Raw genomic sequence first — 21399 nt, forward strand, 5'->3', positions numbered from 1 at the left:
TTATCTGGGCCGTGCCTGCTTCTAAAAGGGGACCTACCAACACATACATAGTATAAGAGATTAAAACAAAAATAAGTAAATGAGAAAATTAAGGAGAAAGGAACAATAAATGAAGCCAGGTGTGGAATGGATTAAAAAAAAAAGGCTATGTGCTCTGAGCTATAATTCACATATCTTTTTTTTTCCCTGAGCTTCCTAGCAGCCAGTGCAAAGAGGGAAATAAGATTAGTTAAACCAGCGAGCATCTATAAACACGGACCCTGAAACCTGAAAGAAGGTCCTCCCATGGAGGAAGGAATTAGTAACTTCCTCTTGGAGACCATTCACAGAGACCCAATGTACACAAGAACAGATGGGGTGTTGATACCATTATCAAGAGGGGGCTGCTTAGAAATCCCTGGTACTGTCTGCTCAGGACACCAGAGAGGCCATGGGACCTAGGTGCCCCCTCATGTCATGGCCCTTGGTCCCCACTCTAAACTGTTCTACAGCAGCATCCATATGATGGCAGTCGAGAGGTAACCTGTGAGGTTTGGAGAGCAGAGGCTGGCTGCACCACACCTCACCGAGTGGTTCCAAACAAGTGACTTAAGCTCCATGAGCCCCAGTTTTTTTCCTCCCATAATGGGGGTGAAGCCTACCCAACAAAGTTGTGAAGGTTAAATGTGATACCCACATAAGCACTTAGCAGATGGCATTTCATGCATGGTAGCTAGCCTCCCGTCCCCTCCTCCCTGTTCCCCACAGCAGCCCTGAGCGGGTGTCTCTCCTCTCCATCCAGAAGAGAGCTTGATTTCAAGAATCACCCTCCCAACACTGCTCCCCCGCGAACCCACACACTCCTTGGCGAATGAGAGTCTGTACCGATGAGCCCCACACCAGCCTGCCGGTCAGATTGCTGGATGGGGTCGATTCACACTGTTCACATCCTGAAGCCATCCCAAAGGGGTTTGCTTCTCCGCAGTTCTGTGGGCTCCGCATTTAGGACACTGCCTTCTCCCTCTGCTTCCTCCTGTCATGCCAGTTGCTTTCAAATACCCAGGGTTTCTTTTCTTTGGGGTGCCCTCCCCCCCCCAAAGTGTGAGGACACAGGAGATCAGAATTTCCCAGCAAACCTGTCGCGGCTGACATAGCACCTGTGAAATGGGGCTGCCCTAAGCCCTTCTGGAACTCGAACATAATTTTTCCACCTGTTCCACGTCTTTGGGTAAACCATTCCGAGATGGAGAAGGGGCCACTGGGGCTGTGAGTTGTAGGACAGAGGAGATTAGATGAAAGAGAGAGAGGACTGCATGTGGGACCACGAGGGGCCGGGTGGGGCGGCGGGGGGGTGGTGGGCAGAGGGGGAACAGAGATGCAGACATAAGAGGTGTGCACAGTGGTGAGCAAGCCAGCCCCCAAGAGCAGAAAGGGAGTTCCTCAGATACAGGCAGTTGGGGGGAAGGAGGGCTTCAGCTGCAGCCTTCTGCCTGTGCCCAGGACTGTCCCTGTGGACAGAGGTGATCACCTCCGCCTGGCCCTGGAAAGAGAAGCCCCCTATGAAAAGGGAGCCAGCCCCTCTGCCGGCTGTGACTCTCTCCCCGCTCCCTGGGAAGATGGATGGTGGCAGGCACACGGGCGAGCTGGAGCCCCTAGTCGATTATTAACAATTTGTTGCTAAGTAAACCAATAAGAAAAAAATGAAAGGCATTGTCAGGAAGCATTTTTATCATTTGAGAGGCTTTAAAAATGGAAAGTGAGGCTAATATGATAAGATTTCCCTGGAAGTTCAAAGCGCTGTAGATTTTACTTGTTCCAACATGGGCATTTGTATGCATGATGGTCGGGCCTGTTTCTCGGGGGCGTGTGGGCCCGGCGCTTTTCTGTCTTCTCCGGGTCAGGTGCTGCCAGGGCCCGCATGTTCAGTTCTCGGACAGCCCCAGAGGTTGCAAAGACCTGCAGCAGCACGGTCCGGCAGAAAGACGCTGCCAACCTCAAGTGTCCACCATGCACATAATTTTATGTGAACCTGGGAGCACCCTGTTTAAAAAGGGTAGAAGGAAACAGGTGAAGTTCATTTGAATAATATATTTTACTTAACCCAATATATCTGAAAGATTATCATTTTGATGTGCCATCGATATAAACGAAAATTAGTGGGATATTTTATTTACATCCTTATTATTATTTTTTTATTCTCCATCTTTGAAACAGCCCATCCCCAGTGGGACCAGCCACATTTGAAGGGCTCAAGAGCCATAGGTGGCTAATGGCTGCTGCATTGGAGGTTGTGGTGTGTGGGAGGCAGTGACGGCTGGAAGACGAGCCAAGAAAAGAGAGGGGAAAGGCACTGGGGCTAGAGAGAACAGGCCCCCGAGATCTGAGTGTCTCCCCCTCCCCGTCCCCCTTGGGGGAAGCAAGCCCAGCCATATCCGCACACAGACAGGACATGACCTTGATGGCGGGTGCAAGGAGGCTCCCCACTGGCCTTTAGAGAAAAGCCCTAGAGCAAGAGGAAGCACGCAAGGTCCAGTACACTTTTTCAGACTACTGTGTGAGTGACTTATACCACCTTTTTTCACTCCCCAAGATAAATAAGCCACCTCAAAGATTAAGGACATAAAAGTCTGGAGGCCCCACACGTATCCACACATCCTAAGCCGAGAGGCAGTAATACCCCTGCTCCAGTGAGTCCTGCAGCCTTCAGTTAAATAATCAAAGCAAACCACTAAAATCCAAAGGGTCAACTCAGGGCAGCTTGCTGGCTCCGCCTACCCTGGGATGCAGGGCTCCCCCTTGCCATACCTCCAGATCAGTCGTGCTGTCTGAGCATTTTGTCCCAGGGGCAGCATCACACAGTGCCCAGAGCCCACCGTCAGGGGTCCCCATCGAGCTCCACCCACCCTTGATGCCTGGGCCCTGCAGAGGCCACAGAACTATCTGGGGCTTGGCGAAAAGGGGCAGAGCCATCATCTCACAGGTTACTGTCAAAGACAGAGGTGAGGATGCATTGATGTTTTCCATTGGAATAAAAAAGCGTATTTAAAAATTCCTGGGACAATAGGCGCAAGCTTGGGAGAAGCATCTCGTGCACCACAGTGCACGACTGCCTCACTACAGTTATTTAGTGCCTACTGTTTGCAGCCCAGGAGCATCATCATAACCACCGGAGCCTAGAGCCCAGCCTGCAGTGAGCGGGATGACTTTGCCCGTCATAGGTGGTCACTTTGAGGACAGAGAATTGGGAAATGCAGCGAGACAAGGAGATCACCCAGTGGATCTTGGGTTAATGGCAGCTAATGAGAACTCCTGAGGAGGCGTGGCCTGGCGCCTAGGGGGTGGTCTTGCTGGGTGGGGCGTCTGCACCTTGTAGGTGGGGTCCGCAGGGGTGGGTGGCTGGGCTCACCCCTCCCTATGGGCTTGCTCCCGCAGCACATCAACAACGAGCACATCCATGGGGAGAAGAAGGAGTTCGTGTGCCGCTGGCAGGCCTGCACGCGGGAGCAGAAGCCCTTCAAGGCCCAGTACATGCTGGTGGTGCACATGCGCCGGCACACGGGCGAGAAGCCCCACAAGTGCACGGTGAGTGGCCCCTCCTCCCTGCCGCCTCTCGCGCGTGATGGCGCTGCATTGGACGTGGCTGACCACAGGTGTACTTGGGTTGAACAGGCCACAGGCAGCATCACGGGGACCCAGCCTTCCAGCATGTTGTCTGTCCTGTGCGCTCCTGCTCTGCGCCTTCCGGCGGGCTGGGGTTCTTGAGGCCCCGCCCCTGTGTGCCATCCCAGATCTCTGATTTACCCTCTGGGTGTGTGCCTGGCAGTGGGGGCGGGGGGTGTGTGCCGGTGTTCCCTACCTGTGTCCGTGTGCCCCTGGGCCCCGGGGTACGGCTGCACCCCCACAGTCCACGCGGCTGGCAGACCCCAGACACAGGAGCCCCCTTAGCAGCACCCTGGGGTCTGACCCCCCACCCCCACCCCCCACGCCCGCACAGAGAAAAGTTTCACTGGTGGTTTCACAGCTTGAGCAAAATCACTTTGGGTGAATTTCTTTTTTTTTTTTTTTTGAATTTCTTTTAAGTGAACAAAATGAACACAGATTTAAGACCTTTTAGACAGTTTCCCTTATGGAGTGAACAGAATTTGTGACTATGATTGGTGAGACCTTTTTTTACCACACACAGTTGCTCCCTCTTTAAAAGAGCCAGTGGGGGACGCCTGGGGGGCTCAGTCCGTTAAGCCTCTGACTTCGGCTCAGGTCATGATCTTGCACTCTGTGAGTTCGAGCCCTGCATTGGGCTCAGTGCTGACAGCTCAGAACCTGGAGCCTGCTTGGGATTTTGTGTCTCTCGCTCTCTCTGCCTCTCTCTCTCTCTCTGTCTCCCAAAGCTAAACATTAAAAAACATGTTTTAAATAAATAAAAAATAAAAGGGCCGTTGGTCCAGTGATGTACTGATGTGGTTGCAACTGAAGCCTCTGGGAACTCCTCTCTGTGAATCACCATATTTCATAATTCTGAGATAGACATTTAATATTATATTAATATAATATCATATATTTTAATATCCCTGAAATCAGGCTGTCTTAAAATAGGTGGTAGCCAGGATTCAATGAAATATGCTATCTTTGTTGCTAACTTCTTTTTTTAATTGGGATAAAAATTCACATGCCGTAAAGTTTTAAAAAAATAATACAATTCAGGGGCGCCTGGGTGGTTCACTTGGTTCAGTGGTCAGGTCATGATCTTGCACGGTCCATGGGTTCGAACCCCACATCGGGCTCTGTGCTGACAGCTCAGAGCCTGAAGCCTGCTTTGGATTCTGTGTCTCCCTCTCTTTGCTCTCTGCCCCGCCCCCACTCACACTCTGTCTCTGTCTCTCTATCTCTCAAAAATAAACATTAAAAACAATTTTTAAATAAAAAATATATATATAGATTTTTAGTATGTTCACAAAGTTGTACGGCCATCACCACTAGCTGATTTCAGAACATCGTCATCACCCCCAAAAAGAAACCCCATGCCTGTTTGCAGTCACTCCCCATTCTCTTCCCCACCCCTCCCCCCTTCCCTGACAAGCACTAATCTACTTCCCCATCTCTGTGAATTGCCTGTTTCAGACAGTTCATAAAAATGGAATCATACAATGGGTAGTGTTTGTGTCTGGCTTTGCTCACTCAGCATGTTTTCAGGATTCATCCGTGTTGTAGCATGTTCAATACCTCATTCTTTTTTTTTTTTTTTTAGCTTATTTATTTATTTTGAGAGAGAGCGTGGGAGAGGGGCAGAGAGAGAGGGAAAGAGACAGAATCCCAAGCAGGCTCCACACCAGCAGTGCGGAGCCCAACGTGGGGCTAGAACCCAAGAACCGTGAGATCATGACCTGAGCCAAAACCAAGAGTTGAAAGCTTAACGGACTGAGCCACCCAGGCGCCCCAATACCTCATTCCTTTTATGGCTAAACGACTGTCCATTGTATGGATAGATCCTAGTATTTTGATCCATTCATCACTTGATGGATATTTGCAGTGTTTTCACTTTTCGGCTGTTAGCACAAGTACGAACGTTAGTGTACAGGTTTTTGTGCGGACCTGTGTTTTTAATTCTCCTGTGTATGTACCTAGAGTAGAATTGCTGGATTTGAGGACCAGCCAGACCCATTTCCAAAAAGGCTGCACTGTTTTATATTCCCACCAGCAATATGTGAAGGTGCTGATTTCTTCACGTCGTTGCCAACACTTGCTAACCTGTCTTTTAATGACAGTCATCTTGGCGGATATGAAAGGGCATCTCACTGTGGTTTTGATTAGCATTTCCTTAATGATTGATGATGTTGAGCATCTCTTCATGTGCTTAGTGATCATTTGCATATCATCTCTGGAGAAATGTCTACTCACATGTTTTGCCCATTTTCAAGCTGGGTTATTTGTCTCTACTGTTGAGTTGAAGTAGTTCTAAACCCTCATCAGATATATGATTTGTCAGCATTTTCTCCCCCTGGGGGTTTTTCTTCTCATTTTCTTGATCGTTTCCTTTGAAGCACCAAAGTTTTTAATTTTGATGAAGTCCACTTTTTTAACTGCTTGAGCTTTTGGTGTCATATCAAAGAAACCATTGCCTAATCCAAGGTCACAAAGATTTACCCCTATGTTTTCTTCTGTGAGTTATTGTTTATAAATGCATAGTCTTATTTATATAAATCTGTATATAGTTTTATAGGGAACCTCTACCCTTTAGGTCTTTAATGTATTTTGAGTCTGGGTATATGGTATGAGGTAGGGGTCCAACTTCATTCTTTTTGCACGTGGCTGTCCAGTTGTCCTGATCCCGTTTGTTGAAGACACTCTTCTTTCCCCATTGAATGGCCCTTTGTCGAAAATCACCTGATGCTAATATATGAGTTTATTTCTAAACTCTCGTTTCTTCTATTACGTTGATCCTTCTGTCTGCCCTTATGATAGTAATGCAGTGAATTTTGACATTGGGAAGTGTCAGTCCTCCAGATTTGTCCTCCTTTTGCAAAATTATTTTTGCTCTTTCCGGCCCTCTGCAGCAAGTTGTTTTCGTAACATGCTAAGTGGTAGCACGCCATAGCCCTGTGGTACGAGCTGTGAGTTGTAGAAACAGATCAAAGGCATTTGGAGCCCAATGTACTCAGTCAGACTGGTCAGGAATAAAGGCAAGGATGTGAAGCGTGTGACAGTTCCCGCTGGGGTTTCCGTGTCATGCTGAGGGCAGTTTTCACAGGCACAGTAGATGCTGTTGCAGTATCTTGGGAATAGGTGCAGAACCCCCCACGATGATCCGTCCCTCCTTCCTCCTTCCCTCGCTCCCTCCGTCTCAGTCACACTCTCGTGCTCCCTCCTTCCTTCCTTTTCAAAAATGTTTCTTGGGGCGCCTGGGTGGTTCAGTCGGTTGAGCGTCCAACTTCGGCTCGGGTCATGATCTCGCAGTTCGTGAGTTCAAGCCCCGCGTCGGGCTCTGTGCTGACACCTCAGAACCTGGAGCCTGCTTCCGATTCTGTGTGTGTCTCTCTCTGCCGCTTCCCTGCTCATGCTCTGTCGCTCTCTGTCTCTCAAAGATGAATAAATGAGTACAAAAAAAATTTTTTAATGTTTCTTGAGTGCCGAAAATGGATTTTTTCATAGACACTAAATACTAGGAACACAAAAATGAACAAGATCTAGATGATACCTGCTCTCTTCCAGCTTGCATCCTGGTGGGAAGGCCAGATAATAAAATGGTGAAGATCATTATAAATTGTGGTAGGCAGTATAAACGGAAAACAGTAGTGTTACGATTAAGAATATCAGAGAAATGCTCTCAGAGGAAATGACCTAAGAGATTGAGAGGGAGTGAGCCAGGCCAGGGCCGGGGTGAGGTTCCAGCCAGAGGGGGACAGTGTGTGCAAAGGCCCCGTGCTGGGAAGAACTTGGTGGGGTCAAGGAACTGAATGGGGACCAGCATGGCCATAGCAAGTGTGAGGGCGGCCAGCTCACTCAAGGACACGGAGAAAACTGGATTTCATTCTCAGCACATTTTAATGCACACCAAAGTTCTGACCGGGGGTTAGAGCTTTGGTACCCCTGGAAACAGTTTAAAATAACATTTTCAAAGAGTTTTTAATGATATGGGATGATTCTCACCATGTGTCGTTGATTTTGACAAATGGAGTATGTAACTAAATACTTGATATGTTCCCAGTTTGGCTTTAAAACGTGGGGATGAGGGCTGCCTGGGTGGCTCAGTCAGTTAAGCATTCAACTCGATTTCGGCTCAGGTCATAATCTCATGGTTCATGAGACTGAGCCCTGCACTGGGCTTTGCACTGACATCATAGAACCTGCTTGGGATTCTCTCTCTCTCTGACCCTCTCCCATTCTCTCTCTCTCTCTCTCAAAATAAAAATAAAAATAATAATAATAAATAAATAAATAAATAAATAAAACATGGGGATGGGGGCGCCTGGGTGGCTCAGTTGGTTAAACATCCAACTCTTGACTTCCGCTCGGGTCATGATCTCACAGTTAGTGAGTTGGAGCCCCTCACTGGACTCTGTGCTGACAGTGTGGAGTCTGCTTCCGATTCTCTCTCTTTCTCCCTCCCCTCCCCCACTCTCTCACTCTCTCCCACTCTCTCTCTCTCTCTCAAAATAAATAAATAAACTTAAAAACAAAAACCGGGGATGAGCCACAAAGTCCCCAGAAAGAGACTTATTTCCATGTTGCCAGTGGTTGTCCTCGGGCATGTCCTTTCCTTTCTCTTTTTGCACTTTTCTGTCTTTTCCGGGTTTTCTACAGTGGCCCGATGTCATTTTAGAATCTGAAAGCAAGGTGGACATTTCTGTTAAAATGCATACTCCTGGGTGCCCCGGGGGGGGGGGGGGTACAGCAGATGAGGGGGCCTGGGGAGGAGGCAGTGGGCCAGCCCTACGTTGGATCTGGGGCACCCCTCGCTGATCCAACCCACCTCTTCCCAGTTCGAGGGCTGCTCAAAGGCCTACTCCCGCCTGGAGAACCTGAAGACGCACCTGCGGTCCCACACTGGGGAGAAACCATATGTGTGTGAGCACGAGGGTTGCAACAAGGCCTTCTCCAACGCCTCAGACCGCGCCAAGCACCAGAACCGCACCCACTCCAATGAGGTACGCCGGCCAGGGTGTGCACGGCACGTGTGTGTGGGGCCCCGCTGACACTCGAGTAGATGCGTGCCTTCTAGACTTCTGTAGGCCATCAGGTGGCCAGGTGCCTGATGCCCCTCCCCTCCTCCCCGACCTTCGGTCTGAGCTCAGCACACGTCGGCAGGCCCTTGGGCAGCTGGCACCGACGTGCTGTCGCGGCTAATGCCTCTGACCTGCCGTAGCTCTCAGCCCCCTACGGATGGGGCACAGGGCGGCCTTTGTCTCCCCAGCTAGCCAGAGCCCCTGGCAGGGCTGAGAGAGCCCAGGGAGAGCAGTCTGCCGTACTGCCTCCCAGTCCGAGCCCAGCCGCCCAACTGCTTTTGCTCAGGTAGACTCGGGAAGGAACATTTCTAAAAGCTTAGATACATTTTGGACCCCAAAGGGATTTCCTCCAACGCTTGCAAGAAATCAGAGGAATTCCCAAAGGAATCTAAACCCCGTAGGGCCTCTGCAGACAACAGCTCGCCTCGGCGAGGGGTGTGTGTGTGTGTGTGTGTGTGTGTGTGTGTGTGTATTATGTGGGTCTTTTGTGGACGTGGATTTGTAGGATGTGTGTGCATGTGGATGTTTATGTACATGTGCATATGTGTGTGCGTGTGTGTTTGAGTGTGTGTCTGCACGCACATGTGTGAGCACGTGTGAACGTGTGCGTGTGGGTATGGGGGAGTGTCTACACGCGGGTGTGGGGTATATAGGTGTGCGTGTGTGTGTGAGCTCAGGACTGAGGTTCAGAAACCCTGGGTTTTCGTCCTGTTCCTAAGTGACTTCGAGCCCGTTTCTTTGCCTCTGTGAACCTGACTTTCCTCACCAGAGAGACCGGGGTGTTAAATGCTGTCTCACAGGTGTAACAGACCAACACGAAAACATACCAGTGCCCTGATGACAGGGGAGGCAGCAGTCCCACCACGCTCTGTGTCCCCACTCCTTCCGTTGTCTCTGATCTGGGTCCCTAGCTAGTGATGAGGGCTTCCTCAACCATGTGCTTACCTGCATGAAAAGATGGCAGATGAGACCAGAGGGGCCACGCTCCTGCAGGCCCGGGGCTGGCGTGGCTCCCTCTGGGCACACTGGCTGTAGATTAGCTTGAGCACCTTCCGACTGCCGGCCGGGCTCTGCCGAAGGACATGACATGGCTTCGGGAGACTGGGGAGCGCTCCCTCTCACAGTCTGTCTTTACGTCCCATGCATAACACAGGCCTCCTTCTCTTCCCAGAAACCCTACATCTGCAAGATCCCAGGCTGCACCAAGCGATACACGGACCCCAGCTCTCTCCGGAAGCATGTGAAGACGGTACACGGCCCAGATGCTCACGTCACCAAGAAGCAGCGTAACGACATGCACCTCCGCGCCCCGCTGCTCAAGGAGAACGGGGACCACGAGGCCAGTGCCGAGCCCGGGGGCCGGGGCTCAGAGGAGAGTGCCGAGGCCAGCAGCACCAGCCAGGCCGTGGAAGACTGCCTGCACATCAAAGCCATCAAGACCGAGAGCTCCGGGGTAAGCAGAGCTGGGCAGTGGAGGCCCCAGTCCATGCCTCCCACCCACCCCCAGGAGGTCCGGCCCAGCAGCATGAGGGCTCAGAGCCCCAGCTGCCGCGTGGGGTCTGCGTCGGGGTCCCCCGCTCTAAGTGCACGATGACGTACATCCTCCTCTCTCCAGCTCAACTTTTCCTCCCTTCACTACCTTGGGCCTCTCGTAGAACCTGTCTTGTGCCACGTCCCATGCTGCTGGGCAGGGCCACGGGCAGCGGGGATGCCTGCCCCCAAGTGGTCAGTCTGCGGGCGGTTCCTGGGGTCTGCCTTGCCGACCGGCACCATTGCGCCACAGTCGGTCCCCTCCCTTCTGTCCTGTCTCTGCGTCCTTGCCCCCGTGGCCTCCACTCCTTTTGTTCTAACCACCTGTTCTTTGTCTCCACCTCTTTTTCTCGACTGTACCTCCCCTAAGGATAGACGGTACTGAGGTGAGCAGAGAAGCCCGGTGGGGGTGCGGGCGGGCTGGTGTGATTCGGGCGGGCTGGGGTGCTTGTCCAGGGCTGATGCCTAGGCATGGACTGACTTGTCAGTCCAGGCCCCTCAGGAGCCTGGCAAGGTGGGTTTGGACAGGTAGACACCAAACACTGCAGGTGGAACCCTGGGGACAGATAGGGGCTGGCAGCAGGGGTCAAGCTGGCAGGTATAGGAGCAAACCGTGGGGCCCACCCTCCAGGAGGGACAGGGCCGAGTGGAGGTGTGAGTTCAGGCCACAGAGGAGGGAGGGACCAGCTGACAATGGATCTTGAATGCCAACATGAAAAATGTGGGTCGTGCTGTGGGCAGAAGGGAGCACTGTAGCTTCCCAAGGAAAAATCTGGAATTTGGGGGCTGTTGGCCTAGGAATGAGCCCAGAGGTGCTACATCTGAAGTGAGCCTCGGCCGGGCTCAGATCCCAAGTCCCAGTGAAGGTAGCTCAGGCTCTATGGAGTCCTGGATTGTACACGTGGGCTATGAGCTCTCTGCCCCACTCCGCATCGGCCCAGCAGGACGGCTAGTTTGGGGTGGCCGTTCGGGCAAGGGCCTGGATCCAGGAGGTCCACCTTCCCTGGTCTTCCTTGCCCTTTCCAACCACCTGCGTCTGGCCTGTTGAGAAAGCAGCAGGTCAGCGGGCCTCCGCCGTTCCTTGCTACATCATACGGCACCTCCCTGTCATTGGGCACATTAAGTACCCCCCTTGAGGTCATCTTCATGCAGCCGTGGCAGCCTCTGTGGGGGACAGCTTCCAAGTGCCCATGCGTTGAAAGCCCCACATGCAGAGGTCTGGCCCGGACGCTGGCTAGGAGAACAGAGGAGCACGAGGTAGGGGAACGTGGAGCTGTCCATTACTGGTGCCTTCTGCGAACCGGATGCTTGCTGTCCAGCCACTGACCCTGTCCCAGAGGCAGCACAGGTCCATCTTACAGCTGGGGAAGCTGAGGTTCAGAGAAGTGAGGTGGCCAAACAGAATGATGCTTGGAAGCTCCTCCACGTGGCAGCTTCCTTCCTGGGTGTGTAAGGGCCCAGCGGGCTCTCGCACCCTCTGAGCCTGTGCCCTCTCACCACGCCCCTGTAGCTGTGTCAGTCCAGCCCCGGGGCCCAGTCGTCCTGCAGCAGCGAGCCCTCTCCCCTGGGCAGTGCCCCCAACAACGACAGCGGCGTGGAGATGCCGGGGACTGGGCCCGGGAGCCTGGGAGACCTGACAGCTCTGGATGACACGCCCCCGGGGGCCGACGCCTCAGCCCTGGCCGCTCCCTCTGCTGGTGGCCTGCAGCTGCGCAAACACATGACCGCCATGCACCGGTTCGAGCAGCTCAAGAAGGAGAAGCTCAAGTCACTGAAGGATTCCTGCTCCTGGGCTGGGCCGGCTCCACACACCCGGAACACCAAGCTGCCTCCCCTCCCGGGAAGTGGTGAGTGGAGGCCCCGGGTGCGCGGGCAGGGGCGGGGGAGAGCCTGGGGCGAGCACCCACTAGGTTAACCTCCATCGAATGCCACCTGCCATGGCACCGGCTGCCCACAATAGGATGGCTCTTACCAGCCCATTGCACAGATGAGGAAGGTGAGGCTCAGAGAGGTGAAAGTGCCCTAAACAGACCATCGGCAGAGCTGAGACACCCCGGGCCATGCATCTGCCGAGAGCACCACGGCAAAGGCTCTAGGGAGGAGAGCAATACACCCCCAGTCCCTGTGGTCAGAAGGAGCCTATGGTCGGAGGGCCATGCCATGAGATGCACACTTGACGGGGAAGGAGCCAGGAAGCGACGACAGAGCTCAGGGTGGAGCTGTGCAGAGGAGGGAGACAGCAGGTCAGCTGAGGAAGCACAGAGAGGACTTCATGGAGAAGACAGCCTCAGGAGGCATTGACGAAGACGTGCAAAGCGTCTTTGGGGGCATTTCCTGAGCGCTGACTCTGTGCCAGGCAGTGTGCCCTCCCAGGGACCAACAGCCAGTGTGGTGGACACTGAGAGGTGCCAGCTTTCGCTTGCAAGGAGGATTTGTTGCCCCAGCTGTTGAGGGACCTGCTGGTGAAAGGCCTTCAACTGTCAGCCTCATACAGAAATCGCCTGGGTGGCAGACAGCTGCCTTACCCAAGGTCACCCCTTCCTGGGGTGGCCCCCATCCAGTGACTGATCCCTGCAGGAGTGTCAGGCCGTTCAAGGCTCAGAGCTCCCTGTGACATCAGCTGTCATTGGGCCTGCGTCACCACACACTTCTCCCTGCGTGCTCTGGGGCCTTTGCTGTCTTCCATGGGTGTGGATCTCAGGGGGCTGGCTAAGCAGCCTGCCCAGTAAACCCAGCCCCTGGGGAGCCCACCTGGCTACACCCAAACACAGAAGGTGAAGGGGCAGCCAGGCTGTGGCCAGGGCCTTCTGGGCTCCCCCACACACACACACATACACACACACACACACACACACACACACTCCTCTCAATAACCTCCTCCTATGGAGAGGCAGGTTCTGTCTACAGGTGGAGAAACTAAGGATCAGACATCAGAATCCAGGGCCAGCCAGCCAGTGGTAGCTAAGATCCCAATCCAGCCTCATTGGTTGAGCACTTGCTGTGTGGCCGGGCACACTCGGCTGGGGCAAAGCAGGAGAGGCCCCGCGCCCCCACCCGCACCCCGCCTCCCTGGGCACTGACCGATCTCCTTTCCCGCAGGCTCCATCCTGGAAAACCTCAGCGGCGGCGGGCCGAGCGGGCTGCTGCCCAACCCGCGGCTGTCCGAGCTGTCCGCGGGCGAGGTGACCATGCTGAGCCACCTGCAGGAGCGCCGCGACAGCTCCACCAGCACGGTCAGCTCCGCCTACACCGTGAGCCGCCGCTCCTCCGGCATCTCCCCCTACTTCTCCAGCCGCCGCTCCAGCGAGGCCTCGCCCCTGGGCGCCGGCCGCCCGCACAACGCCAGCTCGGCCGACTCCTACGACCCGATCTCCACCGACGCGTCGCGGCGCTCCAGCGAGGCCAGCCAGTGCAGCGGCGGCGGCTCGGGGCCGCTCAGCCTCACGCCCGCGCAGCAGTACAGCCTGCGCGCCAAGTACGCCGCGGCCACGGGCGGGCCGCCGCCCACCCCGCTGCCCGGCCTGGAGCGCGCGGGCCTCCGGACCAGGCTGGCGCCGCCCGGCCCCTGCGCGCGCCCGCTGGGGCCGCGGCGGGGCAGCGACGGGCCAGCGCACGGCCACGCGGGGCCCGCGCCCGCCTTCCCCCACGAGGCGCCGGGCGGCGGGGCGCGGCGGGCCAGCGACCCGGTGAGGCGACCCGACGCCCTGGCTGCGCCGCGGGTGCAGCGCTTCCACAGCGCCCACGACGTGAACCCGGCCCCGCTGCCGCCCTGCGCCGACAGGCGAGGTCTCCGCCTGCCCGGCCACGCCAGCGCCGACGGCGGCCTGGCCCGAGGCGCCTACTCGCCGCGGCCGCCCAGCATCAGCGAGCACGTGGCCACGGAGGCCTTGGCGGTGGGGGCGGACAGCGCCGGGCCCGAGGTGGGCCTCATGCTGCCCGAGGACGACCTCGTGCTGCCGGACGACGTGGTACAGTATATCAAGGCGCACGCGGGCGGTGCCCTGGACGACAGCCCCTCACAGGCCTATCCCCCCGAAAGCACCTGCTTCTCTGAGAACCCTAAACTGCCCAGCCCCGGGCTGCACGGCCCCCGCAGGATGGTGGCTGCGGACTCCAACGTGGGCCCCTCTGCCCCTGTGCTGGGAGGCTGCCAGCTGGGCTACGGGCCCCCCTCCAGCCTGAACAAAAACAACATGCCTGTGCAGTGGAATGAGGTGAGCTCCGGCACCATGGACGCCCTGGCCAGCCAGGCAAAGCCTTCGCCCTTCTCGCAGGGCAACCTGGCTGTGGTGCAGCAGAAGCCGGCCTTCGGCCAGTACCCGGGCTATAGTCCACAAGGCCTGCAGCTGAGGCCGGGAGCCCTGGACAGCGGGCAGGGACACTTTCAGCCCTGCGGGGGAGGCCCCTCGGTGCCTAGGATAAATTACATGCAGCAGCTGCGGCAGCCAGGGACAGGTGGTCAGTGTTCCAATATGACCACCACCGTGAGCCCCCACACCAATTACGGCCAGGCCCACCCCCAGCTGAGTCCCAGTGCCATGGGTGGGACCTTGAGCCAGTACCCTCCGTCCTGTAACAACATGGCAGCCAAGCCAGTCCACTTGGGGCTCCCCCAGCAAATGGAAATCGCTCCCGAAGCCGCCATGATGGGCAGCAGCCGCAGGGAACTCGGAATCACTAATTCAGCCCTGGCCGGGATGCCTCCGCTTCACTCAACCCAGAGCTACCCACAGCAGAGCCATCACCTGGCGAACCCCATAAGCCAGGAGAGCTACCGCCAGGGCCCCAACCTTCTACCTGCCCAGCAACCTGGCTTCATGGAGCCCCAGCAGGGCACCGCAGGGGTAGCTGGATCCAGCTTTGGCCTAGTTCAACCCCGGCCTCCCGCCGAGCCCAGCCCCGCCGGCTGCCACCGGGGGGTGCGTGCCGGGGTGCAGCTGGCCTACGCCAGAGCCACTGGCCACGCCATGGCTGCTGTGTCGACCCATCAGGAGATGGCAGATGTGCCCAAGGGAGCAATGGGCGGCGTGGTGTCCCGGCCTCCCCAGCCCCCCCTGCAGGACACGGGTGGGGTCCCGGACCACAGCATGCTGTACTACTATGGCCAGATCCACATGTATGAACAGAACGGAGGCCTGGAGAACCACGCAGGCTGCCAGGTCATGCGGCCCCAGCCACCGCCGCCACAGGCCTGCCCCGACAGCGTCCAGCCCCAGCCCTTGCCCTCTCCAGGGGTCAACCAGGTGTCCAGCACTGTGGACTCCCAGCTACTGGAGGCTCCCCAGATTGATTTTGATGCCATCATGGATGAGGGCGATCACTCGAGCTTGCTCTCAGGCACCCTGAGTCCCAGCCTCCTCCACAGCCTCTCCCAGAACTCCTCCTGCCTCACCACCCCCCGGAACTCCCTGACTCTGCCCTCCATCCCCACGGGCATCAGCAACATGGCGGTTGGGGACATGAGCTCCATGCTCACCAGCCTGGCAGAGGAGAGCAAGTTCCTGAACATGATGACCTAAGTTCCCAGCCCCCGACGCTCCGTGGAGTCGGAGGAACCTTCATTTCCCAGAGCACGGGAGTTCTAGTTTGTCTTTTTCCAAAAAAAAGTATTAAATAGGTCTGAGGGAGTTTTGCCAATGGCCGGTCCGGACCACAAATGCTTTAAGGGCAGCTTTGTGTGCAACCTGTCTGGTCGTCTTCGGGATGGCTTTTCAGAACACTTTTAAAAAGTCTCAATAAGAAAGGCAAGGCAGGAGCGAAAAACTCGTTTGCACAGTGCTTCCCAGCCTTTGGTGTTTATAGGACCAAATTGTTCTGGCTTCTTCACCTCTGTCATTTGGCTAATGAGGGATTACACTGGCCAAAGGCTTTCCAAGTACATGAGGAAAGAGGGTAGAGGGAACTACATTTGGGTTTGAATCCGAAAGCCATACTGGATATTCTAATCCAGGAAGAGAAGTTTCTCGTTCCCGTACCTGCAAGGTAATGGAATTCCTGGCCCACTGGAATTCTTCTACGAAGCTTACTTCTTGAGGCCTCTCGCATCCCTGTGCCACAGAGGAAGAAAACAGATTTTTACCTGGATGATTTGGAAGCACGTCCTGACTCCAGGTCTGGTAGAGCTGGCATCTCTACCCCGCGAAGCCAAGTTTGCGACGGGCAGGCTGTTCAAGTGTATATGAGTGACTAAAGAATGGAAGTATTGCCAGAAAAAAAGAAAAATTGTAGTGCTTGGGGCAAGCCCAGAAGCTGCCCTGGCCTCTCCAGACCGTGTTTACAGTGTTCATGCATGTAGAATGTAGCCCTTCCTGGAAAGAACACTTCTAAATACCTCGGGGTGGCTGGAGCTGCTGTGGGCTAGGGATGGACCCAGGTGAGCCGACGCCTGGCACGGGACCTCCAGAAAGTGAGAGAGCGCCAGGTACCCGGCCTCAGGCCACCCTGGAGATCTCCCATAGGAAGAGGAAGTCGTATGTTTACCCAATCCTGTTTCTCCGATGCACTGTCCGCCCACTTTGCCTCGGAAAACCCCAGGACTTTGATGGCGGCCTCTGCCCAGCCTCCCCCAGGCTGTGTTGTCTGCTTACCTGCAGCCCAGTGGTCTGTGCCGAGGTACAACATGACGTCCCGGGGTCTTCTGGGTCCCCTCCCCTCTGTCCTGTTCATTCCGCAGAGCACGATGACCTGCATGGTGTTTTTGGTGGGGCTGAGTGGGTGAAGGGGTTGTTTCCTGGGACTCTGAGGGACCATCACTGAATTTTCCTGTTTGCTGTGAACAAGCCCCACCTGGAAGTGGAACTTGGGACTGGTATCAGAAGACGTCGTTCCTGAACATACTGTAGGGCGAATGGATGCCTCCCCCCTCCCCCCACCACACACATACACACCCCCCCCCCCACACCTTTCCCACGCTGAATTCGTGGCGACCTGGCCAAAAACAACCACACCACTGTGAGCCTGATGATAACCGTGACCCTGGCCTCGTCCACGGCAGGGCCAAGATTTTCCCTGGGCCCTCTGCATCCCAGAACATCAGATGCTTTGTTAGGGTCCAGAGACAAAGCCAAGTCCAAATAACAGCCCTGGGACCCCTCCGAGGGCGTGGGCTCCGTGGCGGTGTTCGTTCACTCCCTGAGCTAGGATTTCACTAGCCGTCCCCAGCCTGTGTATAACCTGTACAGAAGGCGTCGTCCCTGAAAATACTGTAGGTGAATCATCCAGCCAAATTTATATCTCCAAAATATTTAGCTTTTTCTACATGCTATGAATTGAGATGACACACTCAACTTGTAAATAAGTCTTTTTGTACATTAAAAAAGTAATTTTTTCATAATTTATTTTGTCTATCTGCTTTGCCTTGACAGTGGTTAATGAGAACCCGGGCAGTAAATTTGGTGCATTTGAACAGAAACTAGGCTGTATTTTTTTCACAACAGTGTCAAAATTGACTGTCCCTCCTTCACCAAGAAATGTTTAATGCTGAGGCATTTACTGGCTGTTTGTTGGTTGTCTCCGGGGGCGAGGGGTGGGCAGGGTTTGACGATTTACAGTGCCTCTCTGGCTTTTCTTCCAGCGAGCTGATCTGAACATCTAGGTTGGTTTGCTGAGAACCATGTTCCAGGCACATTTCCAAGCACTCGCCCCAAGCAGTCCTCACGTCAGGATTCCCTCCTTGACAGGCAATCTGATGAGCACATTTGAGTCAGGGTGGGGGTCGGGGGAAAAGATCAGCACCCCCCTGTGCTCTGGTGCAGGCACAAGGAGAAAGGACAGGCAGGTGGAGCCCCATACACCCAGCAACCAGCCTTGGGCGATGGGCTCTGTGGGCAGCAGTCATGAACAGGAACTCAGCCCAGGAAGTGACCCTGACAGGTGCACAGGGAGCACTCTGATCTAGCAAGCCAGCAGTCAACCATAAAGTGGTGGCCAGGCCACTACAGGGAACCTCAGGGGGCCATGAGTAAGGCATGCGGTCTGAGATGATTTCTGGGACAGAAGAATGGAGAGGAGGGCCTAAGGCTGGGTTGGAGAGAGTAAAAGGCACCTTCTGTAGGGCTGGGTGCTCTGGGCCTCTGAACTTCCTTCTCTCCATGAGAAAAACCTTGACACCCAGCTCAGAGAGTCCAGAGCCAAAGCCATGTGGAGGGCATTCAGCTCTGCGGCTTGGAACCGAGTGGACTAAAGAAAGGCTGTCTGGTAAAGAAGGTAGGAAGCCCCCAAGGAAAATAGAATTTAGCAGGCTGCCTTTCTACGGGGCACCCCAAAGTCTTCCCTGTGTGTCTGGCCAGAGTTTCCTGATGGAAAGACTACAGCCAGAGTCACACTCCCGGCCTCACTCCTCCCCAGGGAACACTCACTTAGCTGACTTCACCCATGGGAAGAGGAGACAAACATGCCTGGCTGAGCCCTAGCTCTGCCTCCTTCAGAGCTTATCTCGTACCTTCTCTGCTTCACTACGTGGGAAGTCTCTGGAAGCAGCTCTGCCCTGCTCTGGGGAGGGGGGGGAGGGGTCCAAAGTTATTCAGTGCTGCCTGAGACTTGATGAGTCGCAGCACTAAGAAGTGCATCTTAGCCATTCAATGAGCCCCATGTCCCCATCAGTCCACTATGGCCGGAAGCATGCTCTATACCGATACCCTCAAAGCTTCTGCACAATAAGCCTCTGGGCCAACTGAGGGTTGGCTGATCCAGGTTGGGCCGGGCCAGGCACTTCTGTGCATCAGCTGTGGGGAGCTAATCCAGTCAGCTTGGCTGGGGAAGCACGTATCTGCCTCACATGGCTCTAACTCTTCTTCTAGGGCCAGGATGTGGCCTGGCCATTGCCTTCTTGTAGCAACAGCAAGTGCACAAGAAAATAAGCAGGAAAGTGACAGTCTTCTTTCGGCCTCTGCTCAAAGTACACCATGGACCACCTCATTCTTCTGGCCAAAGCAAGTCACGTGGCCAAACCCATCGTCAGTGACATCGGCAGGTGCTCTCCTTCTGCAGAAGGGAGAGAGAGCAAATATTTCTCAACAATATGTAATTCAGGGGCACCTGGGTGGCTCAGTCGGTTAAGCCCCAATGCTTGGTTTTGGCTCAGGTCATGATCTCACGGTTCGTGAGTTCGAGCCCCACATCAGGCTCCACATGGACAGTGTGGGATTCTCTTCCTCTCTCTCCATCCCTCCCCTGCTCTCTCTCTGTCACTCTCTCTCTCTCTCAAAATAAATAAATAAACTTTAAAAAATATATATATAATTCACCGCAGTCTACCCTCATCAAGACTGTGATCCATACCTCTCCCAAATGTAGAATATACTCATCCCAGACCCCCCAAAGTCTATCCAATCAATTGTCAGGCTCAAAGTCAGGGATCTTGTGATCTACACCTGTTTTGGATGTGGCTCTTGACCCAGAGACTTAGGAACTAAGAAGAAGCTCTCAGGCCACACCACACATACACCCTCCCAGCATATGGCGGTGGCCCAGACCTAGATTCACTGCAGTTACCACTCAGTCATTGGTCCACAGTATCTGACACCTGCTGGGCAAGTGTTGCCGGTGCCCCCACCAGGTGAAATGTTCCCCGAATGGCTCCCCAGTCCATTGTGCACCACAGCTCTGGCTTCCACCATTGGGGTGTTCTTCCTTTTGCATCAACCCTTCAGCTTCTGAAGAGGCCATTGGGAAGCATGCCTTCTGGGAGAGCAGAGGGACCCTTCAACCTCTTCCTGTGTGAAGTAAGTTGAGGAGCCTGAGATCCTTTACATTTCCAACACCTTCTTTATTTATTCCTCACATTTGCCCATTCAGCTCTCTCTTCTGGGTTTTCTGCATACTTGATTCCAGGCCACTCTCTGCCAAAAGCCATGCCTGCATCCCTTTGGTGACGTGCCTCACCCTTCGTTTGATGACTGGTACCTCATGTCATGCTATGTGGGGCCATGCCCCAAAGGTTTCTAGGCACCCTGTTGTCACCCTAGAAAGGTTTCTAGAGCCGTCTCGTTCCTTCCAAGGACCATAAGACAAAGGGCATTAAAATCAAAGGACACATCCCTGACTTCATCTTTATTCCAATGCCATATTTCACTTGGAACTGCCCTGGATTCGGTATCTGCCCCCATCCCAAACCAAATCTTAATTTGAAAATCTTAGGGGCTGAAGAGACTGGAGGTGAGAAGTAATTTCATTTTCTAAATTCCGCTTTTAATTGGCCGGGTCCTTTCTGAACTCCTCTCTTACTTGTAGTACCTTATCATTTACAGCTCAAAAAAGCTCATGTTTACAGCCTTCTGCCTGGAAACCAGCCTGCCAAATTCCACAAATTCCTAGGAAGGCTTTCTCCCTCCCAAATTACCATAGGCAATAATTTTACCAAATATTTCTTCACCACATTGCACACAGGTCACCATTTTTCTGGCCATTTTTCCAACCTCTTCTAAATTTCCTCACTGTCCAGTTCCAAACCTATGCTACATATTTTTGGACTTTGTTATAGCCATCTCCGATTTAGGTACCAATTTCTGAAGAGGATAACTATAGCCCCAAACTGCTGTCTAAGAAAACCCACAAGATCTCCCAAGCATACAACAAGCATTTATTTCTCTCAGAAGTCCGCACATCAGCTGAGAGGGGCTTGCCTAGGCTGGGATCACTGACGCAGCTCAGCTCCCGCTCATATGCTTCATCCCCTGGAACAGGAGCATTGCTTGAACATCTACTGACAGAGGCACAATTACCCAAGGGCAAGCAAAACCCCAGAAGGCTTCTTAAGGTCTAGGTTTGGAACAGGATGTACCAAAGCCAGCTCCTGAGTCTGTCAATGCCCATCTCTTCCCAACTCTGTATTCAGAGACTTCACACTGATGATTTGAAATTGGCTGTGTGGGGAAAATTTACACCATGGAAATCATCTCCCCTAGAGAGTTGTCAGACATTTGCCAGTACTCATGCGTACTCAAGCACTGTGAGTTGCCAATAACCTGATATGCCCAGAGGCCCTTTCCGAGTATATATGGCCACACAACCCATTTTGTGGAGACTGCGTGAGTCCAGAGTGCCATGAGCGTGGATGGCTACCTTGATCATCTAGTTTAGTGGCTTTCAAACCTTAAAAGTCCTGCAAACATCGTTCAAATGAAATTGGCTATATAAGGAAAAAGCACAGTTAAAAGTGGAGCTCGTTTGG

At 54.2% G+C, this 21399-nt stretch overlaps 1 protein-coding gene across 3 annotated transcripts in view; it reads left to right on the top strand.

Moving 5' to 3' along the window:
* GLI2 (GLI family zinc finger 2) overlaps nucleotides 1-17546 on the top strand; it is a 257247-nt gene extending 239701 nt beyond the window's left edge. For 2 of the 3 annotated variants that reach the window (XM_060625418.3, XM_060625417.3), the window contains exons 9-13: nucleotides 3412-3561; nucleotides 8457-8621; nucleotides 9871-10152; nucleotides 11740-12076; nucleotides 13329-17546. In XM_060625418.3, the coding sequence (XP_060481401.3) occupies nucleotides 3412-3561; nucleotides 8457-8621; nucleotides 9871-10152; nucleotides 11740-12076; nucleotides 13329-15748 (3354 nt within the window). In that variant the 3' untranslated portion in view covers nucleotides 15749-17546. The remainder of the gene's footprint in view (nucleotides 1-3411; nucleotides 3562-8456; nucleotides 8622-9870; nucleotides 10153-11739; nucleotides 12077-13328) is intronic. The other variant, XM_060625416.3, reaches the window with a different exon arrangement.
* The last annotated feature ends 3853 nt before the right edge of the window (nucleotides 17547-21399 follow it).

This window comes from Panthera onca, chromosome C1 (assembly GCF_046562875.1).
Source record: "Panthera onca isolate mPanOnc1 chromosome C1, mPanOnc1 haplotype 2, whole genome shotgun sequence".
In the NCBI taxonomy this organism is placed as follows: domain Eukaryota; kingdom Metazoa; phylum Chordata; class Mammalia; order Carnivora; family Felidae; genus Panthera; species Panthera onca.